The sequence below is a fragment of the Cephus cinctus genome, unplaced genomic scaffold (assembly GCF_000341935.2).
Source record: "Cephus cinctus unplaced genomic scaffold, Ccin1 Ccin1_scaffold0013, whole genome shotgun sequence".
Lineage (NCBI taxonomy): Eukaryota > Metazoa > Arthropoda > Insecta > Hymenoptera > Cephidae > Cephus > Cephus cinctus.
Window position 1 is genome coordinate 125,598 of NW_014332762.1, and position 24,790 is coordinate 150,387.

Here is a 24,790-nt window from a genome sequence, read left to right on the forward strand (position 1 = left end):
AACTAAAAAAAAAAAAAAAAAATCCGTCAGTGTAGGTTAAGACAGGGGCATGAGGTGGGGGACGGTGTGTGTAAGGGATGAAGTAAAAATTTGAATGCCCACGAAAAAAAATACTTACTCGGTGGACTCGATGGTGGGCGTGGTGGGCATGATCATGAGTATGCAGTTAACCAAAATTGTGGTGATGATGAAGAGAGAAAAGAGTGGGTGGACCAGAATGTAGATGGCCACCCGGCGTATCGGATTGAACGGATCGAGGATCCACAGGGCGTCAGTGGCCGAGAATCGGAATATATCCTTTCCCTTGCTGATGACCACGAACGTCTGTAAGACGAAAGAGAGAAGCAAGAAAATTCGTGCATAACTTCTCCATCCGTATTGGCATGCGCCAAAGAGGAAAAAAAAAAAATCACAAATTTTACCGTCACGAGGTATTTTTTTGATTTTTCATTTACTCACCCTTTGATTGTGGTAGTAAGTATCAATATCCTCAAGAGGTGTGGAGGCCAACTCGGGAGGAAATTCGTTGTGCAGTCGGACCGGAATTGGCGCCCCCTGTTCGAACATCGGATCCGGCTGTGGTCCTTCATCTTCATCTTCATCATCGTATCGTACCTATAAACGGTATCATAGAATATCAATCAATAAGTCGCCAAACGTTATTTATCGGTACGCATTGCGGACAGTTTTTTTTTAATCGCTAATAATCGCGACATATACTTATCAGTTATACATAGCTATGCCGAACGATGCGTCGTTAACTTGTTTTTTTCGTTTTTAACCTATTTTTTTTTTGCAGTATGAAAACTCTGCTTCGTTATATATTTTAACCTAAGGTCTAATTAACCTAATGAATTTTGTCTGTCCATCGGTTCTTCGTGTCATTATCGTTATAATGCCGATTCAGTACGGAAACCATATTACGATACGTCTCGATCGGATAGTTGACAACTGTAATTAAGTATTAATTAGTCATTCCTCAAGTGCCAGACTAATCTAATGCATACCGACTACCTATATTTCTAATTTGTGTAAATACAGCGCGATATGCGTTGGCGATTTTTTTTAAATAAATTTTTTTCTTTTTTTTTTTTTACTTTCAAAGGTATCTCTTCCTTATTTCTTTTTTCCTCCTCTCCTGCCGTTTTTTTTTTTTTTTTTTTTTTTTTTTTTTTTTTGCACTACCTATATTTCTAATTTGTGTAAATACAGCGCGATATGCGTTGGCGATTTTTTTTAAATAAATTTTTTTCTTTTTTTTTTTTTACTTTCAAAGGTATCTCTTCCTTATTTCTTTTTTCCTCCTCTCCTGCCGTTTTTTTTTTTTTTTTTTTTTCCTTTATTTTTGCACTTCTCTCACGTCGCGTCCGACGCGCAATCTCAAGCATTACGAAATAATACGTGACATTCGTACTAATTAAGCGTTATAGCACAATTGCCATGCAGGCCTTTTTAGGGAAATACTTAAATCGTCTATCGCGATGGATATAAAGCATACGCAGAGAAGGTATGCGTTTAAATCGAGAAAATCTAAGAGACGTTTAAATATTTCAAAAAAAAGGCGTAAACGTGCGAGCAAGCAAAGCGAGTTGCGTTGGCAGAAACAAAGAAAAGGGGGTTCAGCCAAAAAACCGAATAAAAGTGTCGAAAAATAGTGTCGAGGAGATGCGGAAGTACAGTAACAGTATAGCAATTGCTCTAAGAACAATAAAGTGTAACCGTGTCGAAGTTTTTTTTTCTTTTTTTTCAACTGTACGTCAAAGTTACAGAAAGTGGGTGAAACGTAAAAAGAAAAAATTCAAATTTTTTGAAATTTTAACGGAAGAGTATTAACCAAAAAAAAAAAGCAGTCCTCGTGATTAACGAAAAGTTGCAAACAAAAAAAAAAGCGTAATCTCACGACTCGGTCAAAAAGATTGCAACGGTGATTAAGAATTTAATTTTCGGGGAAAAAAAAAAAGAATCGTTCCCGATAATTAACGTACGAGGCTGACGTCTTGACGAAAGTAAAAAAAGTGAATGAAAAAAAAAAAGAAAAAAATGGCGAGTGAAAAAAAAAATTTTCAAAAAATCTGCCGCAGTGAAATTAGGCGTGGACTTTGCGGTGTTCCAGTTACTTAGCATCGTACAACATCTTACTTCTTTTTTCTTTTTCTTCCGTCCAAAACCTCCCTGCAATTGGATAATGGAGAAAAAGTCGTTACACAGATTACGAGCACAGATAGACAGATAGATAGAGGATATGTGGGAGAAAGAAAGAGAGAAAATAGACGGTAGAGAGGTAGGAGTAGAATAAGAATGAAGGAAGAAAATATTGAGAAATATTATTGGCGAGGGTAGGTGGTTGAGAGGGGGGAGTGGTGGAAGACAAAAATACGATAATCAAGAATAATCATGTAAACAGTAGGCACTTTATCAATCGAGATAAGAAATTTGGGTCATCATCCAATAACACATATAGGGTTAGAGCAGTCAGTGACTAGATTGGAGATAGGTGTATAAAGAGAGACAGAACGATATTTTAAGATTAATCAGGGTGGTTAATTTGAGATTAAAAATATTTCTTATCGACCCAGTATGAAGTTTGTAAAAAAAATTTTTTTCGACTTTTAATCACAAACAGAGACAAGGCACAGGCTCGAGTAATATCAAAGAACATTCTGGAAGAATTTTCATTGCTTGTGTTTAATTGCTGGTATATTTCTTCTTTTTTTGTCACTGGAAATAACAGAGTGACGCAACCACCAAAGGACTTTTTCGAAACTGATAGACAAACACTATGACGAAAATTATGCTTTCCTACGTGTTCTATGAGTGATTTGAATTTACGGTTTTATTCATTATACGTATACAGGACCTTATCGCACTTTTGTAGTATCAAAACGTGACTCAAATTCACTGTGAAAGTGTCGTGCAGATTGTGAAAAAAATATATATTTTACGACACTTTGCTTTTACGTAATCGGTTCCAGGTTTGAGGTTATTTGTACGATAAGACGGTCGGGTTTGCTCAAAATGTGGCTCCGGGAAGTCAGGTAACTGTGCTCGGGTAAATCATTGGGATAAGGATATTTTGAATTTCAAGGACGTTCACAGTGAAATTGGGTATGCTTATCGTATATACGTAATAGTCCTGTATACAAAATGCAATGGCAACGCGTGTGACGGTACTTTGACAAAATAATGCAAAGGGAAGTGTGGATTGGCCTTTTAAATTTTAGATTATAGTGTTTGACTATTCGTCTCGCTACAGGATGGTATTACAGAAAATCCGAAAGAACGTAGAGTAGGATTGGAAAAACATTATAGATATACAGGCACAGCACCTATGACACGGCAAACATCGAGCTCGCACGCAGGGATATGTGTATTTATTTACTTAACTTTTTTTCTGGTCTTGATGTTTTTTTTTTTTACGAAAAAATGGACGAAGAGCGTTCGATAGAGTTCGAACGCGAGGTAGTGCACTATAATACGAGTATCGAGAAGTCAAAATTTGTTTTGGTTTTGGGGGGGTAGAAAAAAACGTCACAATAAAGTCGAAATACCAATTGTAAATTATCTATACGTATATACACTACTGATTTATACAAAATTTTGGAAAAACGTTTCAATTTGACATATTGACAATTGCGTCGCGAGAAAAGAATGTTTACCCTTGCGTAAGGATAAATTTGTTTTTAACTGATTTTCTACTTTGAAAATCGCAATGTTTTTTATTTTTTGAACAAAAAAAATAATTATACACGAAAATTTCGTAAAATATTCACTCGTCGCGTAACCCGTGACAATTTTTCATATGGTAACCTGATTTACGCGTGACCTAAATAAGCGAACCTAAATCCTAAGACGAGTTAAAGAAAATTCCCTAGGAAAATATCGTCCCAGTGATATTTATCCGTTGCGACAATACGTAATAACGACAACGTCAATTACCACATACGCACGGAAGTAAATTCAAGATCTGCACAGACAACGAGAAAAAAAAACAGATGTACGACTGATACATAAAAACGCACATAGATCACAGATAGACAATCAGCTGTAAAATTGGATAGCTAAAAAGTCCCTATACAAAAATAAACATCCGGCAAGCGTAGTAGTGATAGTAGCTGTCATATATCCAATTGAATCCAAGAAAATCCTGTACAGAAATTCCATTAATAAGCCACCAGACGTACAGTATCCCTCCTTTACCGCCTTTGAATTTCATAGTTACTTTCTGCCATAAGGACGTCAAGGAAAGTCCCTAGATTGTTAAAATGACGAATAATACGCTAGACAAGGGACAAAGGTGTCGCCGTGAAATCGTCCTCGTACGGAATATACGTACAGTAACTCATGACAGACCCACGTGCTCCTCCGCTATTATTTTTTAAATATAACTTCCTATAAACAAATTCTTTTCCCTAAATAATTATCAACCACTCGTCCCACTCCATTCTGGTGACTTACCTCGCCTTCTGCTCTCTTCTTCTCGAGCTCCTTCTGCTTGGCATATTCCTCGGCAATGCGAGACTCGATCGCTGCCAGGGACTCCCGCGTGAACGGACGGAACAAACTTCGTTCTTGCTCTGATATCGAGTCAGAGTCTTCGGACATTGTCTAGGCTGCACACGACTGAGCCACCTTTCTGTAAAGTGACAAAAAATGTACATCAGGCCGTACAGACGAAGAGAGGCGTCAAGATCCCCGATCAAGCCCGTAAATTGCAAGCAAAGAATAATTCCTTAAATTCCCTAGCACGATAGCGTACAAGTGAAGCGATAAAATTGGCCGTGTAGTAAATTTGAAAAAAAAAAATAAATTAACTAATTACCTGACGAGCGGTGCTAACAGTTCTCAAAACGACAACGTATGTTCAGCGAGGAGTAGCCAATATGCCTAGGTCGGCTACGACAAGACTTCAGATGGATGCAATAAGGTCGAAGGTTCCTGGTTAAGAGTCGTAGCCGAAGTTGGCCCGACAGCCTACCGGAAATGGGTCTCTTAGGTATACGAGGATAGGACAGAGAAGTGACTTGTGATCTTCGGACGGATGGAGGCGTACTGTCTCGCACCAAACTGAACTCTTCGGGATCCGGTTGATTCTCCTTCGGTTCCACGTGAACGGCTTCCCTGACTTTGTCCTCCGTGCACCTGTCCTCGGCGCTGGGCCCTTTCGAATGCCTAACCGGTACAGACTTCTTGCCGATACTTTGACCAGCGTAGTAGCAATCGGCGCTCTTGCTTCTGCCCTCGCTACCGGATGTCCTTTTGCTTCTTCTGTTCCTGCCGATACTCCGTACGTCCCTTGTGCCGTTCCCGATGCTGATCCTCCTCTTGACACTGCTGCGCTTCCTACTGATCCTGCCGTTACCACTTCCGCCGACTAAGATGCTCCCGCTACTCCTGGTACTTCCGGCACACCTGGTCTCGATGTCTTCGATACTGTTTATACTTGACGACGATACGGCGACGACCTCTAGCGAACGCGCTGCGGCAGTGCGTGGTATGTTGGGGCCCGTCCAACGCGAACCAAGATTTTTCATGTCCGACCTGTAAAAAAAGTAAATTGTCATTAACTTTATTTACCACAATTATCACTACGCTAATATCGATAAAAAAAACAGCGTGAAAAAGATCAATGTGATTGATGACAAAAATGATGTATGAAATTTTAATATTCTCCGCATATAGAGAATCTGTCGTATAACGACAGGAAAATTGTTGAGCTGTACCTGGGGAGCGGTAAATGCTAGTAAGGTTTGAGCCCTGGTCACCCCTCCTACTGTTTACACCCTGGATACGGCCTTAAGCTCCCTCACACGTGTCCAGCTCGCAGTAACAATAAATACTTGAACTATAGAGACGGTCAGGGGTGAAAGTGGCTTCTAGTGACTTCCACTAGGGTATTTAACCTTGCCTGGTTACAGGACTTTAACCGTGATATCGTAAATCATCGCACAAAAGTCTTCGCTTGTGGGTCACGTGGTGCAGAGTTATTGATCGGATTTTAGATGGGGAGGAACTAGGCGTGATGTAACGAACTGGACCAGCTCAGTACTTTTGGTAAACAATAATTAGCCAGAGGGGTACGGCGGAGCCTGGTTAATGCTCGTAAGACCAATTTCTTTTATTCTCCTGATAACAATTTAATGCCTGCCGGCAACGTGCGAACCTTATGCGAATATCGAGGGATGTCCTCGACGTAACCGGACGCCGAGTCGTCGTATTTTTTTTCGCGTTCTCGATGAGTCTCCTGGACCCTTGAGTCCCCGCGAATCGATATCCCTCGAGTCACACGGTCGAGTCTCGTGCCACGGAGGAAAACGTATACGTTTTGTATGCCTGTACCGCGAGTTCAGTGGAGATGTTAGAAAAACACTTTGATAGCGGAAAAAGTCACTAGCCTCATACGAAAATATTACTAGACCGGAGAACATACGAGATTCGTACCGAATTCTTGCCGATATATCGATCGAAAAGACAAAATGACACGTATACGTATATGTATGTATACCTGTCTACAATTGATATTTGAAATTTTTTTTTATCGCAACTAAGTATGCCGTATAAAAATTTTCTAGTAAAAAAAAAAAAATTTTCAGTGATATCGAATCCCTTTTGAGATAGCTCGTGGAGTATAAGTGTTAAAAAAAAAAAGAATGGATTTTGATTTCACATTTGTACAATGTACATGGATACATACAGCAGAACTTCTTATCCTCAACTTTGAGTCGAAATGAATTCGCACAATGTAAACTACGAGCGGAACGATTCGAATTGCTTGACAACTGGGTCATAAGGTCAACGTAGTAGCGACATAGGATAAACAACAATAATTTATTTGCCGTAACTAAGGAAATGCCTGGGTCATGTACTATTCAATATATCGTCGAATGGCAATGTTTCCCATTCGGTGAAATGGGTGGGGGCGAGGGGTGGAATCTCGTTACAAAAGATTCACGATTAAAATATTATTTCGAAAGGTCGATACCAAAAATTTTCAAAGAAAATAACGTACCAGGGATTTTCTTAAATAGATACAAATTTCTTATCGTCCCCTTGTACATTTAATATTTACACTACTTGTCTGATATATTTTTCAATATTTTTTCCCCCCTTTTCTCCTACTACCCCTCCCACCCTCTCACCTTCCCCTTGCTACGTTCGTACCTATCCTTTGGCTCCAAGAAGAAAATCAAATTGTATGAGACCACGCCCGAAACTGCGTCACCGTTACGTCACTGCGCCAAATATATCTGCCCAGTCCGACTTTAACCCCCTATTGTTACCGGATTAAATGACAATCGAAATAGCATCCATTTTATATCTGAACGTAGGTACGCTAATTTTTTTTTAATTTTATAACAATTTTTTTTTGTAAACCGAAACAAAATTTCAGTGGACAGCGGATGCTCGAATTTTCTTAGATACTCACGTATACATGAAGCGGCGAGTAGAATCAATCTATTATCCGAATTATCATAGTCCGGACTTGAACCAGTTTTCTTATCTGTAACAGTAATAACGAATAGTTAAATACGTTGAATTTTTATAATTAATCGTATAATCGATATCGATCTATTTTTTTTACGAAGAATCTTTTTTATCGTTTATCAATATGTTCTCTTGTCTGCCGCTCTTTGACAAGAGTGCTTATACTTGGAGGTATATATATATATATATATGTTTTTATTAGTTGTATAACCACTGCAGGTTTCAGAGTTTCGAATGGGCTCAATAAAATGTATAAAGGCTCATTGTAAATTTACAAAACAAATGGCGACGGCGCTTATCGGAATTCTAAAGAAACCCTGGGCCATTGATATGAACGTGAATTCAGCCTGTTTATAATGCGCGGTTCGTCGATGCGGATTTATACCACTGAAGCTATGACATAACAAAACAATAAGCTTTGCTTTACTACCACAGTGGATATAATCAATGGAGAGACTGTACAATCCATACATAAAATATCGGGTGTGAATTTTCCAAAAGCAGGAAACGCTCGTACATAATAATACGCGTGTTAAATAACAAATTGAGATTATAGTTTTGTAAGAGCGAGTAATAAAAATTGTAAATAAAAACAATATTTCGAAAATCATTAAAAAAAAATTAATTTGTTTCAGACTCCGTCCCTCGTATGTCGTAAGAGATTCGATTGAAGGGGTGGAGGTATTTTCAAAAAAAAAAAAATTACCTCGAAAAATCAAATAGAACGATGAAACAAGGGCACGAAACTGGATGCAATTTTGTAATATATTCGATCGCGTAGAAATTCCGTAAATTTGGCGGGCGCTAAATGCGCCACAGTAGAAATTCCCGTAGCGCTCAGACGAGCACAGGGCCCTGCCGCATTGCGGCTTTTTCCCGATCCCCGTATGTTTGCGGCATGACCTAACCTATAAGTGCCGAGAGGCTTTTCGCATAGATCCTACACCTCGGGCCACGTGCCTTTTTCACTTTTCATCCCTTGGCCAGGCACGCTTTGCTCTTCTTATGCGTGACAGGTATACGAGGCTTATGCGAGTTCACTTGCGTTATACTCTCGTTACCATCGGTCGATAAGTTAAACCCAGAACCATTGCCAATAGAAGAAAAATCATAATAAAAACTCTCACGCGGCACTGCACTAGTATTTTTACAAGATTATAATAAATGATAGGAAAAAATTTAATGAAATTTAGTAAACCTAATAAAAATAATAGTTTTAAGTAAACAAATTTTTATTTTATTATTTTGAATTTTTATGAATTTTTATTCCTCGTCTATACCACGTACCATACATATATAGACATATATAGAAATAGAATTCATTGTATTACATAAAATAATAATTTATTGCTCGATCATTCAACAACACCTCGTTAACGTCCTATCGCCGTATACCTCGCAGTGGCAGAAATGTGCGAAAAAAGAAAGCAAATTTCTTCACGGACACCGAACTGCGACGCAATTTCATTGTTTCCCAGCGATAAGAGCGAACGCATCGATTTTGCCGTTCCATTTTCACAGGTACCCGTCTCTCTGTGTCCCGGGGCACTGTGTTACTTGCAACCGTAGAACTTCCCGACGCGCATCAAGAACCCATTCACAGCGTTACAGCGTCACAGCTGTCGCGCCAGTACAGTAAGATCAGTCGCGTCGTTATGTAACCTCGGAAAATAAATCACGTCGCTCCGGAATTCAATTCGAAGCGTCGCTTTCGCGTAAGCCAACTAAACGCCGCGCCAGTGAAGTTTGAAATTTTCTATTTTTTTTCTTTCGTGCCCTGATTTTTTTATCACCTTCTAACTTTACACTCGAATTACGTCGAACTACGTTACTTCGTTAGCTACTGCCGATCGATATATACATATAGCTGCACGGAAACAGGAGCTTTTCGAGCGAGCTTTGTCAGTCGCTACAGGAATAACCCGATCGTTATATGGGACCACGTAACTTAAGATTTACCAGTGAAATTTTTTTTCAAAATTCTTCCAAAATTACCGCCACGTCACGTATGAGCAAACAGGACCAATGTAAAAAAAATTACACTATCGAAACGAGCTATCGATAATTGTCAACCCTTTTTTTAATTTCCGCATCGAAACATACACATTTTTTTTTTCTGTTGGTACGTCGTGCCACGATATTACAATGCTTATGTAATTACAATAACCATCGGCAGAATACCCCTGGGAACTTAATACAAGATCGGCATAGTGAAAAGAGGTAGTTTCAAATTTGCACGTTTACAAAAAAAAAAAAAAAAAAAAAAAGCAGTCTGACTTTACTGTGTACCACTTTCCTCTCAAACTATAGCTATACGTCATACACATGATCGAAGAATTAATGTCAAGAGTATCTCTCGGAGATCACTCGACCTTACTTAGGTGCAACCTTGCGTATAATCGCGACCCACCCTGGACAATGGGTACTTAAATATCGATCCAGTCGTCTATCAATCTTAAGGGAGCATTCGAGAGGACAGTAGATAAGAAAAACGGATTGTCAATTCATGAGTGAAAATTTTAATATTTAATAATCATTAATTTCATCACAGCAGTGATAACGATAAAGAAATTTGCTTCTGCCAAAATTCACCTGCTGAGCTTTATCGTTGCAATTTTTTTCTATTTACCAGCACTGCTTGCGACCCCCTGGCGATAAATAGATACCGGTCAATTACTGTGAGACAATTGAGTCGCCGTCTTAAGGAGAATTCCGTCGTTTGACACGATTACGGATAAGAGGGCAAGCATATACGTAAGTCGAGCAGAGCGATAGCATCTTTACCTGTACGGTTTCCATTGGACTAATGCAATTGACTGGTGCACTGGGTTTAATTTACAGTAAAACTGCATTAGAGTGCATTGACAGGTGTCGGGATAATAATGCAATTGAGAGGCGCCTCTGAAAATTACAAGACTTTAAAAATTAAGTTTGCGATAAAAATTTTGAAAAAAAATCTCACTTTTTTCAAAATCCCTTTCTCCGCCGGTTCTCACAAAAATATGCATTGCCAATGCGCCGCTGGAACTTTCGAAGCGTAACGCGACTACGTAGCCACACGTGCCACTGGCATCGATGTTAATCACTCTGGCAATAATTAGCAGCGGATATTTTCTTTAATTAACATACTCGCCCTTTTGCGTCTCCCACGTGGATACGTGCTCTCCCGTTACGTAGGTTATATCGGGTGACGCGTATATACGAAACCGAGCCGAGCGAAGGGGAAAAAAAGGAAGTGACGTCACTCGGAGTCTTTTCACCAAATCGAAAAGTCATTTCAATGCATCATCTTTTTTTTTCGTACTTTTGCAATTCCTAATTAATACCCTCGACTCTGTTTCCATATAACTGCGAAAGGGTTGAAAGGACGACGATCCCAAGTGATTTCGTTAAAAATTTTCAGCTTTGATAACTCGAGAGGGAGAACGAGAGATTTTTTTTAGGACAAATGCGTATACAGGGTGTTCAGGCTATTACTAGCCAGCATTATTTTCGTAAATAGAATATATTAGAAAAAAATGATAGAGGAAAAAGTAGTACTGTTTTTTATGCGCAACACAATGACATACGCATTTTTCTTTTATTTACATTATTTTGATAGAAATGAAGGTGACCTTCAATTTTTTTAATGGAATGCTATACATTTTTTTATGTCGTATGAAAGCGCGTGTCAAGACGAATTCATCCATCTACTACACGTTGACCATCAAGGTCATGCAAGGTCAGAAATGGAAGAAACGATTTGAATATTGCGTACCAATGTCCTTTACAAGTATTCATAGCATAATTAACAATGTGCTGTTAGGGCCTTATTTTTATAATGGAATACTAAATGGGCAAAGATATTTAGAGTTTTTAAATACCCAATTTATAGATTATTGGGAAGATCTGCCACTATCCATTACGCAAGGTATGTACTTCCAACAAGATGGGGCCCCACCACATAACAGTAGAACCGTAAGAAATTATCTTAACGACATTATTCAAAACCGATGGATTGGAACATACGGACTTGTCAAGTAGCCTGCAAGATCTCCAGATCTATCACCTCTGGACTTTTCTTTATGGGTTACTATTAAAGAACTAGTTTACGAGACACAGCCCAGCGATATAAACGACTTGAAAACCAAAATAACACAAGCACGTGGATTAATAACTGGGACCAAATTAGAAGAAGCTACTAAAAACGTAATTAACATAGCCGAAATGTGCATTCGTGCGCAAGGAAGCCACTTTGAACATTTGCTGTAGCCTCATTAATAAAGAATACTTGTAAAGGACATTGGTACGCAATATTCAAATTGTTTCTTCCATTTCTGACCTTGCATGACCTTGAAGGTCAATGTGTAGTAGATGGATGAATTCGTCTTGACACGCGCTTTCATACGACATAAAGAAATGTATAGCGTTCCATTTAAAAAATTGAAGTTCACCTTCATTTCTATCGAAATAATGTAAATAAAAGAAAAATGCGTATGTCATTGTGTCGCGCATACAAAACAGTACTACTTTTTCCTTTATCATTTTTTTCTAATATATTCTATTTACAAAAGTAATGCTGGCTAGTAATAGCCTGAACACCCTGTATATATATATATATATATAATTATTTATGTCTCACTTTATTCTCAGTCTGTCTCTTTCTTCGTTCAGAACGTACGCCGCACCCCTATCGTCAGCGGCTGACATAACTTTCATACGTTTCATCGACTATTTCCAGTGCATTACGCTCGGACCGATGCACCCTTACTAAAGTGCAACTGCATAACGGCGATGTCATGCATGAGTGACTACCTGGTAATCCTCGGAAAGTCGATTTAAGGTTAACACGTTTGACGCCTCTATGCAGAGTTTAAATGTTCGAGGAAGCCTGAAAGGCTGCCGCGTACTCGAGTGTAAATAATAATTGACACGTTGGATGAGATAAGAAACTCAATTAACACGAGCAATTACGTGAACAGGATGAAAATAAGAGAGATCCATAGAGCGTATGAAAAATATTAAACAATCGAACATTTTTAATCTACGATTGCATAATACACGTAATCATGGAAATCAGTGCGTCGCGTACGTATTGATAGGTGATTAGTGTATCAATTAGTGGATTAACTAATCAACTGCCTAATGAGCCGTCCGACGCTGATTAGATTTCGCAAGGTGTATTTTTCGTTATATGCCATTTTCATTTTTCAACTCTCGTTCAAATGAAATTCGTAATTGCTCGCGCGGAGCACGCGATTACATAATTGACCGGAAATTCTTGGAATTCGTGTAAAAAGGGTCGAGCCAGGGTCGATTAATTAGTAAGGAATTTATATTAATTCCAAGTGAAAGACTAATTAATAGGAATTATACATATAATAGACATTGTATCTCCTATTGAGATATATCTCGTAAGACAGCTTTAATGTCTGACCGAATAAGCCCTTTCTACTGCCGCGCCGATACAGTACGTCCGAGCAGTCGCAATGTTTCTGAACAGACAGTAGAATAGAATCGAGTAGTCAGACGCCGAGTCTGGCCGAAGTGGCGCCCGAAGTGACGCACTTCGCTTCGTAACCTTTCGGCATACTTCGTGTCGCGACTTCGTAGATGTTCGACGCGGCGACCACAGGCGAACGTCAAATACTACTACGCTCTGACGTTTTGAACGACGCGACTACTACGTAACTGTACATACAGTTAGATGTGTCTGCTATAGTAGTAGAAACGGATATAGGTATATACGTACAAGTCACTCCAAGAATATTATGTATCCATGAAAAAACAGCCTTTCAGTGTCGGGCATACATATTGCCCTGACTGTACAAGAAAGCATGGGTTACAGGATCGAGTTATTTAAAAAATAAAAAATATGACGCCGGCCGAGAAGAAAAAATATTAAATTTATGAAGCCGCAATCCTCGCGGGGAATAGACAAATACATATGATTGATGCAATTGAAAATATATTTTGAACCTTTCGAACTATTATTTTTACGAGCGCGAGTTCGTCCGTCCATGAAATATAATTAATGTGATCGATTCGTATGAGGATGAAGTAACTTAGTAACTGATAAATGTACAGTGAAGTTTAAGGATTCTTAAAGAGTTATTGGCTTTTAAGGGAATGGCCAATTTTTTCTTCAAAAGCCCTGAAACTACTTTCCGGAACCCTTCTTATACGTGACGTCACTGAGTCCTTGCCTACTCATTCACTCTCTCTTCCACCCCCTACTCCCTCTCACTCGCATTTCTATACGGATACCTATCGGCGAAACGACCCTTCCAGAATTCATCCGAAAGTGATACCCATATCAGAATAAAATTAAAAAAGAAAAAAAAGATTATCGATAGTCAAGTAATTCGAGATATACATTTTTTCAAAATATTTAAGACCCTCTATAAGCCCTTTCGATTAGTCCGCCCTTCAATCAATTGTTAAATTCACTATATATTGTATTTTTGTTTATTACATTCATTATCCTTTAAGAAGAATACCATATTCGCGCTGATAATTGAGCAAACCAATTGTCTTGATCTGGTAGATTAATTAAAATATGTTTATAACAACTATTGCGCGTGATTGTGAATATTTTAAAAATTCGATATTACGTACAAAGCGAAACGTCGCATTAAGCATGCATAGGAATCGAAAATGAATGAATACTGTATATAAAACATAAGCACCTCCCTAGATATTGTCCCATCTCAATCAATAGCAATCGATTAATCTGCATCGATCGAAAGTGGTTCAAGTCGTAAAGTCCTGCCTATCTAGTACGTAATGTGTTCTACATATGTATGTATGTCCATAGGAGTGTGCCTTTCTCTTGCCGCTGGTGGCTTCAGGATAATCGATATCTCCTTAGCACAAAAACGTGCTGTAGCGTGATCACGAATTCTGCAAGGTACACACGTATTGTACACGATCGTGCGAAGCGTGCGTGCCTGCATGCTGCATGTTCTACGAAATGTGCGTACATTGATTTAAAAAGAAAGAAATTAACAAGGAATAACTTAAGAATAAAAACTTAATAAAATGAAGAATTTCCTTTAAAATTAAAAGTTAATTCAGTATTCCAGTTAGCAGTGCCGTCGGAGTACAGAATCTGAGAGACTGACAGTCCTGTAATATGCCATAGACGTATGTATATACACGACAAACTTTAGATCCGTGTGATATCCCTAGGGCACGCAGATCTAGGGTAACAATGCAATAGTCGAGACAGTTAAATTCAATAATCTAGACGTGAAGGTAAGAAATCCCTAGGCGCTTACCCTGTACAAATGTTTCTCGTCCGCAGGCACCTACAGGAAGAAGAGAAACGGAAAATAATACACGAGGATTGTCCTGTATGTCGTTGATGGCCGCGATTATCGTGATGAACTTACGACACTCGCGGTCCCTCGTATTTAAATAAGGAAACGCGTCAAGTCCTTATACGCATGGGGCGCCATAACGATACCCTACGTAATTGTTGGGCACAGGATAACGTTGTCGCGCGAGCTTTCAGTGCCGGACGAGCGGCCCGCGGCCATTTTGATCAAAGGCTCGAACGGTTCACAATGTGTCCGCTAAGTGGGCGCCACCGTCGCAGCACCCTCTACGTATATAAAACCACCAAGACGGCGCAGACGCCCTATTCGTACCTCGGTCTCTACTGCACTACTCCTGCTGTTACCCCTACTACTGGCAGAGCCGGAGCTCTCGTCCCCACCAGCTGTCACGAGTCAAATCCGAGGATTCCCGAACGACGCCGAGGAGGCCCCGTGACGTCACGAATCAGGCCGGGAACGTTGCGGAAAAGTTGTCATGACGACCGTCGCGCACTGGAGCCACAGGATGTCTGCTTGTATGTACACTGAGTGTAGGGTTAGGGTCGAAGGTTACAGCCCTGGGGATAAATACTGTATTTTTCTGAAGTTATTGTTCAACCTAACAGGATTTCCTCTTCCTAACGCAAATCAACATGCGTATATTTATTTTCGTACTGACGTTACGTATACGAAATTAAGCGAAGGTCTTGTTTCCAATGCAGCTGAATGCCGCAATATATCACTATACTTAAGGTAAGTTGGAATTTCGTGTATTAATATATGTATTGTAACATGAACCATGCGACAAATTGTTTCGTGAATTCATTAATAATGGCGGTTAAACTTCCCATGAACAGTATAAACGAGATGAGGCTCGATAAATTTTAGATATTCAGTCAAAACTGTCTCTCTCTTCTATCGTCATTATTTATACAGCGCTTTTGGCATTACTGACAAATTTTACGAGCTACTGTTTACATACTTTTTAATCTCTAAAAGTCTATTTGAAATATTCCTATTTCATTGATTGCCTTCGATTTATTTACTCTGACTACCCAGTGAAAGTAACGTTGGTAATTATGAGGATTTTCGGAAAATTAACATTCTCCATTATTCCCCGTTACTAAAGCGTCCATTAATAATCCGCGACCGAATGGAACAGTCATGGATAATTTTAGTTCGTTACTGCGAAATCGATGTTTATGCAAAATTAATTAATATCGCTTATCACGAGCTATGACGTCAGTCCGTCAGTCAGTATTCTCGTTGAAAATACAGACATCGTCATCGGCGTAATCGTCGTAGTCATCCTCGACGTCGCGACGTTTCCTGATAGCCCCTACCTCGCAAATACACTTGCAGCTTGCATCAAATGCAGGTCAACCCTGTGACCCAGTGGTTCTCAACCGCAAAATCCATTTAATTACTAAATACATGTATACCTATATCTACCCAGCTACATGTCGAACAGTGCAGTAGGATTGGCTTCGGGAACATCACAGACGTCGACGTCGGCGTCGCTCATCTTTATACGAAAAATTGAGAGACACTTCTTGCCGCACGGAAACCGCATCGCCCGGCGTGCCCCGGGAACGTCAAGCCGTCGGCAGTCTTTCTTTTGAGAAAAGCAGAGTCATGTTTTTTTTTAATATTTTTATTTTTTGTTTCGTCACTTTTCCCTTTTCACCCCTTTTTTACTAACAAAACACCGCCTCTCTTTCTATCTTATAACCCTGCGGCTGATTTCTGACAGAAATTAAAGAGATGCCTAATTTTCAGCATCGACCGGGTACCGGATATCCGGGATTCATCCGACCGGTATTCCAGTAGTACCTAAGCACAGTATGTATCGTGCGCATGAGATATTTCGTAAAATAGGAAAATCAAAAGCGATCGAGAGAAATGATGTAGAAAAATAAAAAAAGGACAATAAAGACACGCAAGAATAAAAAAATCTGTAATGAACAGCGGGCAGCCGGGAAAGATCCGGGTTGAGAAAGTAGGTCGGCCTAGAGAGGGAGAGAGAGAGAGAGAGAGAGAGAAATGGAAAAGGGAAGCAAAAAGAGAGAAAGAAAAGTAACTGTGAATATCCGTATCGCAATATACGATCCACTGTGTACACACGGCTCATAGGGAATTTTAAATGTGGTCCACCTGTTCACCTATATATACTTGTCTGACGACTTACTGCTTTCTCTACTCTCTGGCAGCCTTTCTATTTCTTCAGCGAGTATAGGCGAAAATAAAGAAGCCAAAAAAAGTACAGAAGTACCTGCTGACTTCTAACCTTTTGTAGGTCTCGGCTGGCATGGGTTTTTTAATCCAAAAATAAATTATTGACATATTTGTATTTTTTTTTAATTATTTATTTATATTAATTCGGTTTCACAGGTTTCCACGTGGATGATTATGCATATCTTTTTTTCTAACTGTTTATCTTCTTTCTTTTTAATTTTTATTTATCTCTCCTTGACATTAACTCACTCGCCAGCATACGCCGTTCGTAGGCGCCAATTTGCATCCTGTGTACAGAGGTGTCCAATGGGAAAACTTTCTCTGGCAATTTCTATAAAGCTGACATTGTTGCCGACTGCCCAGTCAATAAATCGATGCCGCTGAGGTCTCTCACGAGTTACTGGATATTCTCGACAAGGTTACTTAACTAAGGTTTAGCCAGCTCGATATCCGACGAATGTTTGCGGCGACGAGAAGCGGTCCGAGTTATGACGAAAGAAGAAAATCCAGTGAATAAGGAGGCGAAGAAAAAGTAGAAAAAAAAGTGGGACCAGCGTTGCTCGTGCGAAGGTAACAAAGAGGAAAATGTCCAAAAATACATGTGTCACCCTATATACGTTTTCAGTTGCCAATGCCACCTATGTTGCAGCAAGATTGTATGGAATTGGATTTTAAAAAATGTGTGCGTTACCCCATGTTACAGAATTTAAATATTCAGAGCAGATCGCCCGGACAGGGACTCGCATCTAAGAACAACGAGAGGCAAGAGAAGGAAAAGAAATATCAAGATAAAGGTGAGTTCACAATGATAATCGTCCGCTTGATCTACACTCTGCATCTCACTTCCGGCAAATCGTTCGACTTCCGCCTCTTGCCTTTCACTACCGTCTTCCCTCCCTACACCTCTCAGTTATTGCCCAAAGTGCCAGCGGCTATCTGTACGGCCCTGAAGAATCTTTTCATTTATTTCCTTTTTCTTTTTTTTTTCCTCAGGAAAAATTTCGGATTCGGTTCACGAGTTAAGAAGAATTGTCACAAGAATGGAACAAGTGGACGTGAAAGGAAAAAGAGAGAGAGGCAAGTTGGATTCGTGGGTGAGAAGAAAAAAGTGATTGCAAGAAAAAAAAAGGAAGATAATAGAAAAAGAGAAACAGAGCCAGTGCCGGAAGTTCCGGCTGGCAATTCGCCAGAAAAGTCCAAGAGAGGTCTAATGACGTTAAATGGATTTTCAAATATACTTAAAAACAAAAAAAAAGATTTCAAAAGAATTATCCTTTTTTTATGGTAAAAACGTGACAATTACGTAAATCCACTTCGACGTATCAGATTCGCCCGACACTGATTCTTCGTTATCTCTGTTTATTAGAAATAATACTCTCAGCATTGGAAGCCTAACGAGCCTGTGTTACAATTTTCATAATTTTTTTTGTTGTGTCTCTACATGTGATATTACTTTAACAAACTCAAGATTGCTGCCCAGGCTGACCTGAATATTTCCATCGTAATTACACTGGCGTGCTCGTCACGATACAATATATATACATATATATGCACGCTATACAGTATATAATATAATATACATATAGATATAGAACAGATGCATATAGGACACACTTGCCTTTTACACGGCACAGTTTCCATTATGTTTTTAAAGTCGATAGCTTATACAATACCTATACAATGGACTACATAATACGTAAATGCATGTATACACACTGTATACATTTTCTATATATTGATAATAGAAATACATAAATATATATATACATATATATATATCACTGATACGTTTGAAAATATCGTGTTGCCTTTATCACCTTATCGACTGTACGACCTCACGTGTGCAATGAGCCCAGTAGACATCCCTGCGATCAGATTTAAGTGATAAGAGAATCAAAATAAAAAAAAGTCCGTAAAAAGTATGTGATAATTATTTCAAATTTTAATAAAGTTATTTTAAAAAAAGGGTGCGGCGTTAAACCGTCCTTGAGGTCGATAAAAAAAATCTACAGTAAAACATGTATAATTCTATATAAAATACAGATATCAGGTAGCACAGAAGTAGATGATTCGCTGAATTAAGTAGACAAAATGATTGAATAATATTTTCGTATAAAAAGGAATTTAGCTAAATGATATGAGGAGGGCGTTCGAAGTAGATTCTGTCGCGTGAGTAGTAAGTGCCCGTGTATAGTCAGACATGTGGCAGTATTAGTCGCGGCAGTAGTAACGGTCGTCGCGTGGTCTGTCCCTTGAGTCGGTGCTAGCCCCAGTCCTGAGTGCCATTCCAACTAGGCTAGGTATTGATCGTTTCTACAATAAGGCCAGTGTACTTATTATTTATGACAGGCAGCGTTACGGAGCCACGAAATTTCGCTGGGGACCGAAATAAACATGCGCTAAAGAAAAAGTGATGAAAGAGAGAGAGAGAGAGAGAATAGAGGTAAAAGTGTCCCTCGAAGCGATCCTAACCAATCCTACTATTACTATGGTTAGGTAAGGTAAGAAAAAAAAAAGTTTTCGATTAAGGAACAATATTTTGGATTACCGCTGAAACGTGGTGGAATGAACAAAATTTTATTTCCATGTATGTGTAAATTTTAAGGGAAACGTCAGAGGTTAGGTTTTTTCTAAAAAAAAAATTAACATATACGATTAACTAGGGTTTATTTCGTAGTATGGAATTATGGGCGGTTGTATACTTTTTTAATTATATGTCTAGGGGAAACATATAAACGTACTTTTAGAACACATTGAGCCAACGGGGCTTTAGATATTTGCTAAGTACGTTGCCAACAGGGTGTATAATTTTTTTATGCGATCCTGACCTTTTATATAGTTTTTCGCTTGCTCGACCTAACCTCTAAATTCAGACTTCGTTCCCTATTAGATGGTGACCTAATGCATCACATTTTTTAGAACCAGCTTTGGATCTCACGATACATATGAAAATTTTGATCGTGACTTTGAGTACGATTAAAAATATAGAGTGAAGATTCACGGAATCACAAAGGACGAAAAATTAGGTTAAAGGACGGCACCTTTCACGTGACCCGGTTCGATTCAAAAAATGACCTTTTTTTATCTCTCCAGGGAAATTGAAGTTTTTCACGACTTATCAGACTTTCTTTTTTCGTGACTTCGTAGATAATACCGTTATCTGCTGTCTGATGATAATCATAATGCACTGTCACGTGACTATTTTTTGGCGATTACACTTTCGAGTGTATAACAGTGAGAACGAACAATGCATAAAATATGAAACAGGCACCTTGACCTTACGTTGGATATATTCAATTAAATATACCCTAATTTATTCCGCAGATTCGGAATTAAAATGATGCAAATAGTACGCTATCAATAATAAATCAAAGTTCTCTTACACTTTACGTTTTACGTCGTAAATTATAGATGTATCGGACTAATAAGATTCATTTGTGTTCGTTCTTAATTTTTCCTACCTAATTTAAGAAGATCAAAAAAACAATTCGCACAAGTTAAACGACCGATGCGTCAAATGTACATGTTTTATAAATTTTTCGTAAATTCATGCAATTTATAAAGAATGATAGCTGCAGTCAGAGACGAATATATGTATGTATATACATATATATAATAATAGTACACTATTAGCGAGGGACAAATTTTGTAAGTAGGTAACCTCAGATATCCTGGATGGTCTTCATTGCCTTTCGTTTTCTGCTTAGACAGCCACCGGATGTGGATGGCTCGAGCAACTTCCGGCTAAGTAAGTGCCTCTTTACCGTGACGTTTTTAATGGGATTACTATTTTTCAAGCAATTTTGTACTCTACAATATTCGTGACAATTATCGTATCCGGGATGAGGAAATCATAAAAAACTAATTTAAAAATTGTTTTTCATAGAAAAGTTCGTAGGAATAATTCCTTGCACGTGTACAGTAATAAATTTAACGATATGCCAAATCAATGGTCGTTCTATTAACCCTTTTAGTGCCGGGCGAAAAACCGGTGCCTATGCGAGAATATCCGGACGAATTTGACGAATTTTACAACGGGTTGGGAAAAAGGTCATAAAAACCAAACTAAAAATGATAATTACATAATTCAAAAAACAACGTATTACGGAAGGAAGAGAGAATAATGTAATGCTAATTGTATTTCAACATTTATTTTGAGATAGAGCTTTCTCGCGATCCGAAGAATAAGGTGCCATCGCATACGCAACGATATATCGTCGTCCGGCACTAAAAGGGTTAAATTACACATATAACTTATACTTGTCTTTTATTTATTGACAATCACTCATCGGCCTGCTAATGTCAGTATTCAATTTCCTTACACCTCTGATACTGAATCCCAACTGCGTTGCAGATTGATTAATACGTCCCCAAGCAAAGTTACGTGTCATCTGACACGATGTAGACGTTTCAATTAAAAGCATGAGAGATAAAGCAGATGCACAAAATAAAACAGAAGTCGTAACAGTTGTAATTGATAGAAATTCTAGAAACCGCATCAAAGAACCGCCTACTCTTACCCCCACCCCTACTCCCAACCAATTAGAAAGCTTCAAAATCAATACCCGCCCACATTTACATTCGGTAACGCCCACTCGTATCTTTGCGGCGCATCGATGAGAAGGAATGCCACTTATAGACGTTACTCTTGTAAAATAAAATTAAAGCGAATTTTATTTTGCGACAATAATTAGATAATAATTAATTATTATACTTACAAGTAACGTAATCTCCCCTTTTATATACAGCAGGCAAAAGCGTCGGAGTAAATGATAGCTCCGATAAAATCTTATCTTCTTGTTTAATATTTTTCACATTTCCCTAGATTAATCTTCGTATTTTGGTTTTATTTCCTGGGGATATGATAATTTGCAGGCACTGACTTTATATATATTGAAATTAGTGGAGCGATAGGCTGCCGGTGAATGGCATAGCAATGGGCGGAGCGAAGGAAACTCGTTTGGTGGGGATAGACGTGATATGAATGGTGCGTATGTAAAAGTGTGCTGGTGGTGGCTTCTTGGGGCGGGGCTTTGGGACCGAAGGAAAGGATATGGATAATCAGAAATGTATTATGCTTTGTGTCAACGTTTATATGTATGTGCGTACCGGATTATGAAATATTCGCTCGGCCTCCAGAATCCTTGACGATCTTTAAACGTTAACACTAAACATCACATCAACGTAATTCACGATTCCAAATTTGCACCAATAATACAACAGCTATACATATATATATATATATAATATATATACATGTATAACCACTGAAATCAGAATCGAAAACGTTTCTATATACCTGTATATATATGCATAATCTACGTGACACACGCGTGATCCTTGAAACACCCTTAACTCCTTCACACGATTATCTTGTATGTATATACACCGTTTTCTCCACCTTCTAGGGCTCGCGGATTAATCACTTGTTTTGCAGATTCCTTTTGTGGGCGGGGTTAAATGGTACCAAGGGGCGGCGTTTCGAAAACTGGGAGGATCCACACCCTGTATCACGACTACACAAATGTGTAGTGTATGAAGAGCGCGTAAAATTTACTTTGTGTCAGCATCTTGGACCAGCCCTGTACCAGTACCTACACCCGGGCCTCCGTCATCCTTGGCACGTCACTGCGTACCGCGTAGTCTCTTCTTGAAATTTTCTTTATATAGGGTAAAATTTTTGTGTGTTACGTTACGTTTCTCTTTAATTTCACAGGGGCGTGTCACCAATAATCGCGATAAAAATGAAAATCTAACATTAACTTTTCAGCCGTGTCGTGTAAACTTTCATCACTTTTTTTTATACAATAATCCCTTTTTGATTAAGATTGGTCCTTGACGGGCGTTGAATTTCCAAAACTCTTCCACTACTTTTTCGATATATTTTGTTTTATTCACCCTAGTCTTGTCTCCGTTCCGATAACTTCTTTTCGATTTTGATTCTTTCTTCCGGGATTCTCACCCCATTTGCACCATATCTTCTTTTACGTTCCTAGACTACGTTTCGACTCGCGCTTTATCCTCAAACCCAAAACACGCCTTTTTTTTTAACTCGTCGCGTTTCTACCGAGCCAGTCCCGATGGTTGATCACCAAGTCGCGGGCAGTCTATCCCGACCGACACGAACGTTACTGCAGCGCGACGCGCCAATTTCGCGCAGCGGACATTTTCAGAACCAATTCTCATACACCTCCCCACTTCACTGATTTCCCGTTAGTCGCCTTGCGACGCAACACCCACACCCCAAAGTAGCAACGACCCACCCTACCAGGCACCTACACTTGTACCAGAATGAACGTGAGCTTCCTTTCCGGGGTGCGAGCATTTCCAAATTTCGGATTTTCAGTAATACGAAAATTTGTTCACTACCAAAAAGTATTAGGATTGTACTACAAAAGAACTTCCCAAAATTAAACTAACAAAACCCACCACTATAATGTATTTTTCAGACAAAGTTCTTCGTATCATCAAAATCACTACAGATTATCCATTTATCAAAACTATTATAAATCTCATACATATTAATTAAATCGTAATGCAGACTTGCAATTAATAAAAATAAGAATTTTGTACCTAGAACATATTATCATCATTATTTATCTTATCGGTTCCCCCAAAAACTTTATTCAAATCCACGTCAATCCTTCCCATCATACTACAAAATAATTCCTAATAATTCTAATTGATCTTTATGAAATCTCAAGTAATTTTTGTCTTAATATCCAAAATCTCAATGACATTGCTTATGCTGCAGACTGGATCAATGCGACCAGCCCCAGTCTCTAGTTTGCAAATACTCGTACGGTGGTTACTTCTATGCCATGGACGGATCAATGAAAATATACCCCCTCCACCGGTAGCGATACCTCCCACTACCAGAAACACGGTACCACACCGCGCCACTCATACTACCTGTACCTGAAAACATTAGCCTTCCCCGCTCTCTGACTATTCTCGCACTCACTCTTATCCTCTCTCTTTCTCTCTCTCTCCGGCGACTAGTTACTGCTGACCCCTCCGCTCTTCTCTTCGACCCTCTTCACCCTTCACAACACCCTACTCCCCACTACGGTATCCGACCATACCTAAAGTAGTAAACTCGTCCGATAGACCAGCCACGGAGCGCACTACGTTGACTTGTATCACTGGCAACCCTGCTCCACCTAACCTAACCTATACACACTTTTTACCATCGACTATGGTATTACGCTGCGAAGCCAGAATGTATATCTATACGAGAAAAAAGGATTTCACCATTAGCACTGTTTGGCATAGATATACGTGCGTGTTTAAAAATAATCATTATGTTTTATTAATTGGCAAATCGATCCTGAAAGTTTCGGGGTTTAACGAATATATTCGAGCTTTGAATAAAGGTTAGAGGTGACCTTGCGGATGATACCATTTGTGGAAACTATATATAGATGTTGGTTGACACAGTATTTGGCAAGTGACCAATCTTCGAAGTTTAAGTTTCTTCGGGGATAATTATTAAACCTTAACTGAGTGGAAATAAGATATGAGTTAAATAGATAGATAGATAGATAGATAGAACAATAATCGAAAAAAAATAAATTTGTTCATTCATTTATTTTGATTACTTTTGGAGATAATTTTGAAAAATATGGAAATTTTCGAATACGAAAATAACGTTTTCTTTTACCAACTGTTATTGGACTCTGCGGAAGTATATGACTACTAGCGCACTCTGTTGCTTATTTTAATACAGTAGACGGTAGTAGCCATTGGTAGAGACATTTGAAATTCTATTGCAT

General features: G+C 38.9%; 1 protein-coding gene and 1 long non-coding RNA gene across 48 annotated transcripts in view; both read right to left on the bottom strand.

Annotated features, from left to right (window-relative positions):
* Nucleotides 1-23,820, bottom strand: part of LOC107263341 (sodium channel protein para) — a 55,881-nt gene extending 32,061 nt beyond the window's left edge. For 13 of the 47 annotated variants that reach the window (XM_025080426.1, XM_025080382.1, XM_025080291.1 and 10 more), the window contains exons 1-7: nt 21,734-23,818; nt 7,424-7,498; nt 4,820-5,538; nt 4,456-4,633; nt 2,140-2,172; nt 460-615; nt 119-324 (exon numbers count right to left, since the gene is read on the bottom strand). In XM_025080426.1, the coding sequence (XP_024936194.1) occupies nt 119-324; nt 460-615; nt 2,140-2,172; nt 4,456-4,602 (542 nt within the window). In that variant the 5' untranslated portion in view covers nt 4,603-4,633; nt 4,820-5,538; nt 7,424-7,498; nt 21,734-23,818. Of the gene's footprint in view, nt 1-118; nt 325-459; nt 616-2,139; nt 2,173-4,455; nt 4,634-4,819; nt 5,539-7,423; nt 7,499-14,741; nt 14,772-14,855; nt 14,995-21,733 lie in introns of those variants that run through there. The other 34 variants (XM_025080447.1, XM_025080343.1, XM_025080354.1 and 31 more) reach the window with 14 other exon arrangements.
* LOC112493725 lies at nt 786-2,133 on the bottom strand. Its single transcript, XR_003058401.1, has 2 exons — nt 1,186-2,133; nt 786-1,014 (listed from the first exon to the last, which is right to left on the bottom strand). It is a non-coding gene; the product is annotated as an uncharacterized LOC112493725 (long non-coding RNA).
* Nucleotides 23,821-24,790: the final 970 nt, after the last annotated feature.